The 14,064-nt window shown below is 33.8% G+C and overlaps 1 protein-coding gene across 6 annotated transcripts in view; it reads left to right on the top strand.

The window, feature by feature from the left end:
* The first annotated feature begins 4,183 nt into the window (after positions 1-4,183).
* Positions 4,184-14,064, top strand: part of LOC105132771 (uncharacterized) — an 11,018-nt gene continuing 1,137 nt past the window's right edge. For 4 of the 6 annotated variants that reach the window (XM_011036445.1, XM_011036446.1, XM_011036447.1 and 1 more), the window contains exons 1-19: positions 4,184-4,412; positions 4,715-4,919; positions 5,064-5,598; positions 5,726-5,842; positions 5,937-6,251; positions 6,347-6,667; positions 6,753-7,067; positions 7,196-7,696; positions 7,821-8,292; positions 8,391-8,516; positions 8,601-9,184; positions 9,265-9,387; positions 9,541-9,621; positions 10,169-10,222; positions 10,314-10,465; positions 10,560-10,606; positions 10,698-10,751; positions 10,956-11,077; positions 12,844-13,316. In XM_011036445.1, the coding sequence (XP_011034747.1) occupies positions 4,738-4,919; positions 5,064-5,598; positions 5,726-5,842; positions 5,937-6,251; positions 6,347-6,667; positions 6,753-7,067; positions 7,196-7,696; positions 7,821-8,292; positions 8,391-8,516; positions 8,601-9,184; positions 9,265-9,387; positions 9,541-9,621; positions 10,169-10,222; positions 10,314-10,465; positions 10,560-10,581 (3,900 nt within the window). In that variant the 5' untranslated portion in view covers positions 4,184-4,412; positions 4,715-4,737 and the 3' untranslated portion in view covers positions 10,582-10,606; positions 10,698-10,751; positions 10,956-11,077; positions 12,844-13,316. The remainder of the gene's footprint in view (positions 4,413-4,714; positions 4,920-5,063; positions 5,599-5,725; positions 5,843-5,936; positions 6,252-6,346; positions 6,668-6,752; positions 7,068-7,195; positions 7,697-7,820; positions 8,293-8,390; positions 8,517-8,600; positions 9,185-9,264; positions 9,388-9,540; positions 9,622-10,168; positions 10,223-10,313; positions 10,466-10,559; positions 10,607-10,697; positions 10,752-10,955; positions 11,078-12,843; positions 13,317-14,064) is intronic. The other 2 variants (XM_011036450.1, XM_011036449.1) reach the window with 2 other exon arrangements.

A 14,064-nucleotide genomic window follows, 5' to 3' on the forward strand; every position in this document is an offset into this window, starting at 1 on the left:
ATTGTTTGGTAGAATTCAGCTGTCATTTTTGAAAAATCACATAGTCCTCATATGAACCGTTTTTAGCTTAAATTTGGAATGTTGATAGTTCTTTAAGTTATGAATCCAACAAAATTAAGTTTACATCAATTGGACATGTGCAGCTCCAGATATTTAATTTTGAATGGCCGAAGGGCAACACTAGCAAATTACGAGATTTGACTTTGAAAGCTGTGATTTCCATGCTCTTTCTTATTCTATTTTTCTTGTGTTAAATTTCCAAAAAGGTACGGATGTTAGCTTTTTAATTCCACTAGAATCACTTAATCTTGACCTCTAGAACTCACACTCTACATAAACATCAACTAAAGGTCAAATCTACCAATTACCTCCAATTTACTTCCTTTTGCATCTTTCATCTAAAAATATCTTCAAAACATAAAATAAAGAATATAAAGGCACTTTATACATAAAACATAGGCAAAACACCAGTTAAATATGGGTGAAACTATCAAATAATATGGTTGCATCACATGACTAGCTTCCAGACCTATCAACCATACCCAATTAAATTTCATTGTCGTTGCCTTCTTTGATTTAATTTTACTTTTTAAAATAAATTGAAGAGATTTTTTTTTATACTGTATAAAAGTTAGGTGATGATATTTTTTTTTTGGTTTTAAGTTAGGTTGAATTTCCTAATTAAATCATATTTGATCTTGCATTTTGAAAGTTATTTGAAAAGAATTAACAATTTTTAAGTTTTTTTCTTTTCTTCAAATTAATATTTTTGTTATGTTTTTTTATTTTAAAATAAATTTTAAATTTTTAAATTTTTCTATTTACTTCAAAATAATATTTTCTTCATGTTTTTGTATTACTTTTTAAATATATTTGAAAAAAAAAACATATATTGATATTGTGTCTAGTTAACAGATGAGACTCAAGAAATTGGATTTTTATTTATTTTTTACTTTACTTCAAATTAATATTCATTTAATATTTTTTTCTTTACTTCAAATTAATTGTATCATGTTTGATTTTTTTGTTTAAAAAGTTATTTATTTTTTTTAAATTTTTTTATTTTTTTCTTTAATTCAAATTAATTTTCTTTTTAGTTTTTTGTAATTTATTTTTTTAAAAATGTTGGAATTGTGAAATTTTAATATTTTAATATTTTTTTGCTTTAAAATAATATTTTTTCCATGTTTTTATATATTTTTTAAAAAATATTGAGATTATGTTTGGCTGGGTAAAGAATTTTTTAATATTTTCATATTAAAGTTGAAGTCGATAATTTTTTTATTCGCATTATATACTTTATAAATTTTTGGTATTATATAAGAGATTTTATTTTGGGTGAACATGATACCAAGGAAAGCCCATTTAATACCTTTTATCAACGAAATAGACACCATGTAACTTTATTGCAATGGAAAAAACTACATTGTGAACCTCTTTTTTTCAGTGGATTATATCGAAGAATGAATTTCATTTTTTTTAGTATTTTATAGCTCTGATTTTCACCGGCTGCAAGATCCATGTAAGTGTTTGGTCTTGCCGGGTGCATGACCTATAATAACTCTTGGTCAGCATTGCTTTATATCTTAATATGTGCAGGACCCAACATAGCATTGGATCCTGTCGATAATGAACTTAAGTGGGTGTTGGGTCCTGTCGAGTCCTGGATCCAAAGCAGTAATAACAATAATAACCTCCCACACACCACCACCCAATAGCTAGGATTTAAGGGTGATGGACAATGTCTCCCACCTCACCAAGACCTAACAACATTGGACCTTAGAACCAGGACTTAACAGCTTTGGGCGCTGCTTCCTACCTACCATAACCTAACACTTAATTAGGTCCTTCTGCTACTAGGATGCAACAGCTTTGGACCTTGCTTACCATAATGACCTAACACCTAATTCGGCCTTTTTACTACTACAACTTAATATCTTTGGACTCTTTTCTAACCAGGACCTAATAACCTAGGCTATGCCCAAAGCATAACTCAATGCTTTGGGTACTGCTAGAAGGCCAAGTCTAGCAGCGTTGGGTGGATCTATTTCATTCAAAATCTAAGTTTATAATTGACCAAAACTTAAGTGATTCGATGAAAATTCAGAAGGGATCTTTTTTTTTCTTTTCAAATGTGTTTTTTCTCCTACCTTAGACCCTTTGTTTTTTTTTTTGTATTTTTTAAATACAAAATAAAGTGATATGACGGGTTAAAAAACCAGAAACTAAAAAAATAGACAAAACATCATCTTTTTATTTTGTTCAGGAGCTCTTTTAATTTTTTTTGATTATTTGACCTGTGGCGAAACATGAGTCACATAACTAGTCTTTTATAATACGTCGTGCGAATAAGAATTGGCCTAGTGCTCAAATATCGTACACTAAACAAAAGAAATTAAGGTATTCACCGAGCGATGGTTTTTAGTTACATTGATAGGGTTTTATGTATACAGTATATAAGATTATAATGGTGATTATTTTACAAAGTATTTTTAGTTTGGAAATATATTAAAATAATATTTTTATTTATTTTTTAAAATTTATTTTTAATATGAACACTTTAAAATTATAAAAAAATAATTTGGATAAAAAATTTAAATTTTTTCAAGGACAATAAAAAACAAACAATATATTAATAAAGCCAAAACATGTATCTTTTTAAACAAATGATTTTATAATATTATTAAGTATAACGGTAAAAAGCATGGGCCATCACCATGCAAGACTAATAATCGTTTTACACATTATCGTGGATGAGTTGTACAAAAAAATTTGTTTTTTAATTTGGTTTTAGAACTTTTTTTTTTATCTTGATACTACAGTTATGTATAAAGATTGATTGCTTTTAATTTCTTATGAAATGATGAAATTAAAAGAAAACAGATCGAGATGAAAAAGACGACACCAAACATGGGTTACGTGCCAACACTTTGGCCCTTGAACTTTAAAAATTGAGAAAATTATACAATTTTAGTACCTTAATATTTTTCCAGATTAATTTTGCTATAAATATTTATTTTTGTTATTTTTTAGTCTTTAGTTGAGAGAGGTCATTGTATTTTGATAGTAAAGAGAAAAAAGCGTCGTTGACACTTGTTTTTTATTTTGTTTTTTATGGTGGTTTTTTAATATCATAGATAAGTTTGTTATAGTTTCTACAATGTTTTTATTGGTGTTTTTGGTCAAAAGAAAGTTAAAAAATGGATTTTCAAGTAATTTTTTTTTAAGGCTCATTTTTTTAGCCAATGAATTCGGGCAAATTAAATAATGCATTATTTGTAGTTCAAGGTTTTTTTCAAAAATATTTAGGGTGGACTTGGTTGCCAAAATAATAATAATAATAATTAAGTGCTTAGTTGCCTGAGCCATGACAAAATGGGCTAGGCCTATTAGTGCATTTTTTTTATTTTTTAATTAATAATTTTTTTATTTTTTTCTCTATCTTTTTAATTTATATTTAAATTAGTGTCCTCCTTCTTTTTCATTTTATTTGGAAAAATCTATTTTAAATAAAAATTAATTTTTTTAATTATGTATTTAAACTTGAAAAGTATTTTTGATTTATCTATATTTTTTTTTATCTTTTATATGAACAAACCTTTGTTTTGAAAATAAAAAATTATTCTTAGATGATATTTCTAATACATGCAACTTTTCATGGTATTTTTTTTATTTTATTCAATTAATTTAATTTATTTTTCTGTTTTTATTATTATTTAATTAAATAAAAAAATATTTCAATAAACAAATTCAGCAAACCTAACTAAAAACATATTTTATTTTTCAAAAATCAATATCTTAATTTACAACTTTTTCTTTATTTTTTTAATTTTATTTTAATTTTTAATTAATATTTATTTATTTATTTATTAATATACATAATTTTTAATTTATTTAATTACATAAATATATATATTTAAATTTTTAAAATTATATAAATATGTTAAAACAAACACACACATATGTATAGCTATAAAATTTTTTTAGTTAGCATAGCATGCGTGTCTGAACTTGCCTTGACCGAATCTTCTCAATTTCTTGTATTATTTTATTTTATTTTTTAATATTTTAAAATTTATTTATTTTTAAATAAAATAATTAAAATAAAATTTCAGGGGACTGCAATGTCCTCGAGGGCTATCAAACTAGTAATTCTTAAAGAAAAGAGAAAAAATAAAAAATAAAAAATAAAAAACCATGGCTTGACGACGCCAATAAAGAAATATAAATACGGAAGTTGGAGCTGGACTGATGCAAAGTCTGTGATAATAACAGTAATAAAGAAAAAATAAATAAATAAAAGGCTGGCTGCTGTTGCTAGAGCCTAAAGCCGGCGTGTGTGATTGAGAAGATCCTCTTTATCACCCGGTCGCTTAACCCTAATCGCCTTGGAGCCACGGCAGCACCGCCAGGTAAACCTCCCGCCGGCTTAAGCTTAATTAGATTTTTTATCTTTCGTGTGTCGACGATTCTTTCGGTCATTATTAGATTACGTTAGGAGATGATTTTGTTTTTCACGAAGATCAAGAATTACGATCGTCAGAGCACACAATACTTTTCGTGTTCTTTCGGTCGTTCTCCGTGTACAATTTCAGTTTTAAACCCTAATTAATTTTTAATTGCACGCTGGATCGCTGATCATCGATCCGTTTTCGTTCTTTTTTTGGGATCAATTTGTATTGTCTAAACTGATTAGTTTTTTTTCCTAATCCAGGCGAGGGGAGGTCAACGGAGAACATGGTCTCCTCAACACCCTGCTTTCAGGAAGAAGATGATTATTTTTCTTTCTCCTCTAGAAAGAGGTTGAAGATTTCAGATTTTCAGCACCAAGAACAACAAGATGCATATATCTCCACTGGTAACTGTGATGACGACACATTCATGGTGATGAGTAGCGCAGAAGAATGCTCATTCGATGGGTATTACAATTCTCCCCTACCTCTTCCAATCTCTTTCTTTTTTTCTCTTTCTTGATTTTTCTTTATCTAACCCTGTCTACGCTACTTAATGCCGCTCCAACCTCTCTGCCTTGTTGCTGCTTCATTGATGATGAAAATATTTAGTTCTAGTTCCATACCAGAGATGAGTTGCAAGTCCAATGGAAATAGTGAAGGTATGCCGAATACTGGCGGGGCTTCATACGGGGGAGAGAATTGTTCTGGCCACTCACCACCTGCTTTTGTTAGTGGATGGATGTACCTTAATGAAAATGGACAAATGTGTGGTCCTTACATCCAGCAACAGCTTTACGAGGGATTATCTACTGGTTTCCTCCCTGAGGATCTTCCTGTGTATCCCATTGCAAATGGGATATTGATCAATCCCGTGCCTCTCAACTACTTCAAGCAGTTTCCTGATCATGTTTCCACTGGTTTTATATATCTTTGTTTGGGTACTTCAGGCACAACTATGCCTGCAAATCACTCTACAGATTTGGCAGCACATAGGCAAGAAGGCGTTCAGTATGCTGCTCCTGTCTCTGCTCATCCAGATATAGAATCCATATCTGATTCCCGTGTTCATAACCATACTTACAGCTCCAACGAACCAATCTCCAACTCTGAAGCAGCCGACTATGCCACACCAATTTCACTTGTGGTACTGCAATGCTTTTATTTTTTCCAGATGGTTGTGGGGTCATACGTCTCTCCTATATCTTTCCCTCCCTGTTCTTATTCAGCTCACTTCCACATCTGAAAATGCCTCTGTTCTTTTTTTTTTCCAGTCAGGTGAAGATTCCTGTTGGTTATTCAAGGATGATGATGGGAGGAAGCGTGGGCCACATTCTCTTCTGGAGCTTTATTCTTGGTATCAGTACGGGTATCTTAAAGATTCATTAACGGTAAGCAGTTGTCTCAGACTGTTGAACTGTGCTTCTCACCACATAACATAGTTTTACTTGTATTTTAACCTTCACCATGCATCTCATTTGGCAGATATATCATGCTCAGAATAAGTTTAGACCCCTTCCTCTGCTATCTATTATGAATGCTTGGAGATTGGATAAACCTGAATCTTTCTCCATGACCGATGCCAACACTGAAACTGGCTCATCTCAGAGTTTCATATCTGTAATTTCTGAAGAAGTTTCCTGTCAATTGCACTCTGGAATATTGAAAGCTGCTCGTAGATTTGCATTAGATGAGATAATTTGCAATGTCATTTCAGAGTTTGTTCGCACAAAGAGAGCAGAGAGATATATTATGCTTGATAATCAGGCTGCCAAAACTTGTTCTGTGGATGGTAAAATGGTATTGCTTAGAAATTCTAGGGATTTTACACATGCTTGAATTTCTTCGTGCCTCTTCATACCTTAATCTCACTAACATCTTCATATTTTTTTTAGTCTCAATCTGCCAGTGAGAGGATGATTTTTTCTACTCCTGAGTGTGATGCTGCTTCCTGCAATTATATCTCTGATCAGACATGTGCTGATGAGCTGTCCATGCAATTACCCAGAAGTACAAAATGTGTTGGAAATGCTGATGATTTCTGGGGGTCTTACGCTGTTATTTGTAGATGTCTTTCTGATTATTGCATGGAGGTTATGTGGAATGCTGTCTTTTATGATACCATAGCAGAGTATACAATTTCCTGGAGAAAGAGCAAACTTTGGTTCCATCATCCATATTTGTGCATGAAGATTGAAGAATTACCCAGTGAAACTGTATGTAGGGAGTTTATTCAGAGTTCTTTTTTCCTTGTTCCATGTACAGAAAATTGCTGAATTAGAGTTTTAAATGGTTTTACAGTGTTTTTCTGGCCAAGAATCTCCTGCTAGCAGTGTCGACTGCCCTCCTGGTTTTGAGCTTCACAAAACTAAATCAGATCATACTGTGCCATCATCCATTACATCTTCATGTGCACATGTGGGGCAGGAGCCTTGCGAACAGAATAGCCTATCATTTAAAGATTGTCCAGATGATGACATGAAATGCATCTTAGAAAGCGTAGCATATGAGCTGCATAAGTCCACAAAGGTGTCTTTGTTAGAGTATGTTGAAATGCTTGTGAAAGAGAAAGTGAAGAAATTAGTTGATTTTTCAGAGGATAAGAGATTAAATGAGGTAATTGTAAGATTATTGTGCTTTCTTTACCTTTTCCCATTGCTGCTAAAGAAAATAAAAGGAAGTTGACTGTGGCTGTCAATTTGGAGCTTTATCTCTATTGGTGATGCTCTTTTCTTCTGCTGCAGGAAATTGTTGACTTTTCTATTCCATCCATCCAGGCAAGTGAGTATGGTTCTATAGAAATGAAAGATGAGCAGATGATTGATTCAAACCAAATTCCTGCTGAGATAAGGTTTTCCAGCAACCCTCAAAGCTCACTACAAGTGCAAAAATCTTTTTTTCCATTTCAATCTGAGAATGAAATATCCAATTTTCTGGCAATTGCTTTTGAAAGATTACATCCATCTGTTGTCAATGCAATTGATGATGAAAACATTGACGGGCCACCACCACCTGGAGTCAAAGATACTGCTCTATTCCCTTCCGCAATAAATAAATTCCGATCTTCAAAATCACTTGAATTAACTCCCAAGGTTGGAGCCTGTGTCACCATTGCCATGTGCATGCAGAAGCTGCATGATGACGTGCTTAGTGTTTGGAAATCAATCTTTGTTGATGAAATTCTTCATCGATCTCCTAGATTATGCTGTTCTTCAGAAAAGCATACCGAACCTGGTATCCATGAGGTATGGATTTATTAATTTTAACTTTTCTTTCATTAGGTGAATAATTCAGTTTTACATCTACACATAGTTGTTGGTTGCATTTTAATGTTTGAATTAATGCTTAATTCTGTTGTAAAAATTTTAGGAAGGAGCATTCAAATTCACAGAGGGGTCGAACAAATTTCACAGCCCAGACTCTTCAGTACTGTCATTGGTTTCAGGTAAATACACATATCATCGGAAGAGAAAGTTGGCGGGAAAGAAGTTGGGCTCATCTTCTCATTCTACTACTACAGTTGATTCTGGATCACTGAAACAGCCTGTAGAGAAGTCAAGAAAGCAGGATGTTCTTAGCGATGTTTCTGAGAATGTAGTGATTCAACATGTAAAGACTCCTAAGAAGAAGGGCCAGGCTTCATCTGTTGATGCTAAGTCTTTGAAAGCCACTAATGCTGAATCATCTGTTAATGCTAGGCCTTTGAAAGCCACTATTGCTGAATCATCTGTTAATGCTAGGCCTTTGAAAGCCACTGTCAAAAGCACCTTAAAAAAGGATCAATCATTGCCCAAAAATATTAGTCGTCGGAAAGTAATGAAGACTGCACGAGCAGTTAATGGTATTGCTTTTTTACTTATAATTTTCTATTTCTTTGTAAATGTTATAACCATGAAGTCATGTAATTTTTCCATTACCTATTTACTCTTTAATATCCAGATGATAAAGATGCCAAAGATTCCATAAAGACTTCTAGGGATATGGTCGGGCTTATTGATTGCAATGGCCTTGATGCTGGAATTAAGAAATCAGGGACTACTGAATGTTCTAAGAAGCCTTTAAACTGTAAGAAATGATGTGATGTTGTTTTGGTGAGCATAAAACCTTTTATTTCTTTATTTCTTGTTGATTGTGTTTTCTTGTGTACAGCAACAAAGGTGTCAAATTCAAAAAGGAAAAGCACAGTAGATGGTGGATCTGTGTCACACCCAATGAAGATTCTTAAAGTAGAAATTGGTGCTAACAAGCACGCAGCAACTGGACAGGTTATGGCACGGAAGACAAAGTCTGATCATGTTTTCTTATGTACAGCAACCAAGGTTTCGAAGTTGAAAAGGAAAAGCACAGTAAATGGTGGATCTGTGTCACATCCTATGAAGATTCTTCAAGTAGAAAATGGTGCTAATAAGCAAACAGCAACTGGACAGTTTACAGCACGGAAGACAAAGTCAAGTAAATCCAGGATGTTAATTCCCTGCCCTAGATCTGATGGTTGTGCACGGTCTTCAATTAATGGTTGGGAATGGCATGCATGGTCAGTTAAAGCTAGTCCTGCTGAAAGAGCTCGTGTTAGGGGAGTGCGGTGCATTCATGCCAAGTATTCAGGTTCAGAGGCATATGCATCTCAGCTGTCAAATGGCAAGGTCCTTTCTGCGAGGACTAACAGGGTGAAGCTTCGCAATCTTCTTGCTGCTGCAGAAGGTGTTGACCTTTTGAAAGCAACACAGTTGAAGGTGATTGAAAAATGAAGCTTGTCTAGGAACTGCTAATTTTATGTTTCGTCAAATAATAATTATTGCACATTTCTTTTTAGGCAAGAAAAAAGCGTTTATGTTTCCAGCGAAGCAAGATACATGACTGGGGTCTTGTTGCTCTAGAATCAATTGAGGCTGAGGACTTTGTTATTGAATATGTCGGTGAACTGATTCGTCCACAAGTAAGTTTATATGCTGGTTGCAGTGTGTTACATTATATAGCTGTAATTCCTAAACCTTTCCCCCATTGCTACAAGCTTTTAATTATTCATTCTCTTTTGCTATTTTTTTCTCATTTCATTGATGCCCTTTTATTGTGTTTATACTTTACACAGATATCTGATATACGTGAAAGACTTTATGAGAAGATGGGAATTGGCAGCAGTTATCTCTTTAGACTTGATGATGGTTATGTGGTGAGTAGATCAATGTTATGTCATGTCTGCATTTTTTGCTACCAAATTTCAAGTTCATTATTTTGTTTAAGGCCCTCTTTCCCCTTATCCCTAATCTGCTCAACCCCAGAGTTTTCCTTTAGCTTTGTTTTTCTCCCCATCAGTGCTCATATACATGGACTGCTGTCTGGGCTTGTGTTTAGGGTGGGTTTGTTTTTCTGGTGTCTCAACTCTGTACATATGGATGCCCAGAACCTTTTCACCATTTCCTTCCTTATTTTTTAATCTCCACTGTTGATTGCAAATTTGAAATCCTGATTGGTGTTGGATGGTCTCTTTGCAAGGCATGTTTTGGTGTTATTTTACTGTAGCAAAATTGTGCTTCAATTTATTTCTGGTATGTGGTCCTTCTATTGAATTATATACTTGTATGCAAACCACAAAGTTGATATTGGGATTGGAGGGCAACTGACCTGCGTTTATCACCATTGCATTTTATTTTATGATGTTTGTTATAAGCTGTGAGCGCAAGCATGTTACATTTGTATGCCCTTCCTAAATTGTGTAGGTTGATGCCACAAAACGTGGTGGGATTGCAAGATTTATAAACCATTCTTGCGAGGTAGGTACATAGATTATCATGCAAATGATTCCATTTACTGAAATTGATGTTATTTCTTGGTTCTTATAATTGAATTGACTTTCTTTTATAGCCGAACTGCTACACCAAGGTTATAAGTGTTGAAGGTCATAAAAAAATTTTCATTTATGCAAAACGTTATATAGCTGCTGGTGAAGAAATTACTTACAATTACAAATTTCCTCTGGAGGATAAAAAGATACCTTGCAACTGTGGTTCTAGGAAGTAAGTGGCTGTGGATGAATTTTATCTTTTGTTATCTTGTTTGCACTGTTTTTGTTTGATCCTGCATCAAATTCAACAAAAAATTTTTGTTCAGGTGTCGTGGATCATTGAATTAGGAAGTATTCTGAGATGCCAATTGTGGTGAGTGTCATTTTTATTATTTATTGTGACAAGACATGAATTTTGTTCATTGCCTTCCTATCTCTTATAGTTTATGTTCAATATTTTGTAGGCTGTATTTTAGAGTTGTCTCTCACCTTTTATGGCTGACAGGATCAGAATATAGGTATGTTATTTATTTTCAATGCATATATATTTCATTCAACTAAATTGGTTTGATTTAGCTTCTCTCCTTTTTGTCCCTTCACCTGGAATGATTTCTTAATCTACTAATTTTCCTTTCAAAACTGGAATGTGGAAATTTTATTTAGCTGTTTTGTTTTATCTTCTAGCAACAGAGAATTTAGCAATTCGTTTTTTTTTCTTGTAGTTTGATGCGTTTGGAAGAGCTGGGTTTGTTCATAAACTGCTGCTTGAAAGATTTGTTTGGTGTTCTGATGAGATTGGGTGCAGACCAGCAGCAGTGAACATTGGCACGGTTTATCTTCAATTGTATGTTTCTAATCACTGATCACTTAGTGTTGAATATTTTATAGTGCTTCCATCACTTATCAACCACTTTACCATTTTTCCTTGGCATCTTTGTCTGTTTAATGAACTAATGTTGGGATCTATAATAGCTTAGAATGTTACATGTAATACCTGAAGTGTGTATCGTGTGAATCTAGCTTAGAGATGGGAAGTTGATATGTGAGCTAGCTGGAAAACAAGACAATGTTTTATGCATTTCATTAAGGCACAATGGTATATCCCTTGGTTCCAAGTGCTATTAGAGGATGAAGTCTGGATTTCAGGACAAGCAACCGGGAAGGGTTGCCTATGTGCACATTTCCCAGTGGCAAAAGGAAAAAAGTAAAAGGTTTGGAGATATACCTATGAACACTATTAACACATATATACATACATTTATCGGTTAATTGGTATTTCACACAGCTCTTTTTGGTTGACACTCTTGAATTATCATTTTTTTGTTTTTGCTGATTTTATTCTCTGAATTGTTGGCTGTCTTGACCGACACTCCTACCCATTTTTTTCCGTTGAATAACTCGGGTTGCACATGTTTTCTTATAAAATCTCAAAATATCTTTAAAAAATCCTTAATGAATCAACCTCGACCAATATTATGATAAAACTGTGTCTTACAGTATGATGAATTATCATCAAGAATCAACCCTCTATTGTTTTTTATGACTTCTTTGTGATTGTTTGGAAAAACATGCTGCATGTGACTTTTGATGGCAAAATTGGATGGAATCTATAGAAGGGGTAAACATCTTATAGCTTGGCCTCTTAAATAATAATAATAATAAGGTGGTGTTATTCATAACAACCTATAATTCAGAGGTGTTTTTACGATGTAGCATACATTTATACCCACATTCTTTTATTCTTGTATCTGCTTTGAATCAAAACCTGGAATATGATTATAGCTTTGTAAATGGATTAAACATTTGACTTGTTTGCTCATTAATGCTATTTCATTTGCTTCATGCTACCATAATTTGTTTCCAGACAATGTTTTCTTTATAAATAAAAAGAACTGAAAGCTGAAGTTCACCTATGTATGAAGCTGTCAACTTTGTGCTAGAGTGTCTCAGAAAATCTCATGTTAAAAATGCCTCTGCCATTTTTGTAATAACTGATATAATTATAACACATTTCATATCTGTGATTAGTGAGTCCTTGTCTTAACCTGAGCAGTAATCTTGAATCCAGTAGATTACAGTTCCGGTGGTGTACTTGGCAATATAAGCAGAGTGTGGTTCGCTAAATTAAATGGACTATCAGTTATATATCAGTGTGGAGGTGGGTGGATGTGTTTTTGGGACAAGGGAGGTGGGGGATAAGCTTGAAGAGAAGTGTGAATTTTCTTCACTACCCAAAATAATGTATCCAGTCTGCCGATGACTTAAAAAGTGAGCCTCTAGCTGGGCATAGATAATCTTTAATGGGCTTTTTTCATAGTGGGTCTCCTGTAGAAACTCCCTACTTGTTTACTATTTTCCCAGTGGTGGGATCTGTTGGGAGAAGTGTCACCTGTAATAACCACTTCACAAATGAAGTTCACTGTCCAATAATATCACTTGCAAGCATTTTTTTTTTCTGTAGCAATGAATTACTAAGGCATGTTGAGTTCTATCATCTCTACATCACCAATTGACACTGAGAATCGGTTAATTTTCTGTTTGGTTTAAGAATTGATTGGAGGACCATTTTTTTGCTTTCAAATCATTAATGCAATTATTATGTTGTTCCAGGCTGTGAATCTAGGCATTGATAAAAGCTGCACGATGTGATTGTGATGATCATTCTATGTTGGATTTTCTCCCTACTCTACGAAGATGAATTAATGACCTGTGCATTCTTGTAGATCTCTCTCTGCTGCAGATGAGTTTCTCCTCTTAGAAACTCCAAATCAATTTATTGTTTTTGCACATAACATTTTTGGAGTATTGATTTGTTGTACAGACATGCATTATTTCCTTATTTATTCAGTACAGGGAAAAACTAATATATGTGATGGAACTTATTAATAAATTTAGTTTTTGATTCTGTTGATAGTGATAGTTGGTGATGGCTACTTCACCCTTGCAACTCTAACATGTTTTTGTGTCTCAAAATTAAGTTAGAGGAACTGAAGAATTTTGGAGCATGTGGTGCTTACACCTATTAAACCTAATATTGACTACAGGAGGGACTCGGTAATTATGGGCTAGCTGTCAAGCAGTTGGTAAAAAACTTTTACAAGGCCATGGATCTCAACATTTTTGCTGTCATTTCAATACTTATGAGCCAGCCATTTTTGGGGCTGACATGAATTCTGCTGCATGATGGAACGGTTTTTAGTCTTACTTTCATTGTGATTTCTTTGGATTTTTTTAAATTAGCAAAGTAAAATAAAATATTGGTAGAATAGTATATTTTGAAGAAGAATTGGTGAAATAGCCTAATCATGACAATCATGGATGTTGCGGTTTTGAAGTGCGATAATTTATCCTGTCATGAAATTAAATCCTCCAAAATACAATATGTATTTAATGTTGTGTTTTTCAATTGCAGACTTCTTCATATATTGCATTTTGGAATCAGCTATTTTGCTAAAACTTTTTTGCAACAGTGTTGTTTCACCGGTATTTTAAATTCTATGTGATGGCCATTTCTTTGGCACTGGCTAAAGCCTATGATGATCCTATGCTTTGGTTAGCGAAGTTGTGAAATAAAAACTGACGCCATTCTAGCAGTCTAGCTTTTAGATTACAACAGCTAAATATTTTAAAGTCACGCCTTGATGAGAGGTCCATAATATTGACCAGGTAATGGCACATCTCATAGGGCTGAAAGTGGCTGAAACAAAGGAAAAAGATTCTTTAGGATTTGTTGGTCAGAATTTGAAGAGAAAGCATGCGGTTAAAAGCTGGGGGGGGGGGGGGGGGGTGGGGGGGGGGGGGGGGGGGGGGGGGGGGGGGGGGGGGGGGGGA

Source organism: Populus euphratica, unplaced genomic scaffold (genome assembly GCF_000495115.2).
Source record: "Populus euphratica unplaced genomic scaffold, PopEup_1.0 scaffold68.1, whole genome shotgun sequence".
Lineage (NCBI taxonomy): Eukaryota > Viridiplantae > Streptophyta > Magnoliopsida > Malpighiales > Salicaceae > Populus > Populus euphratica.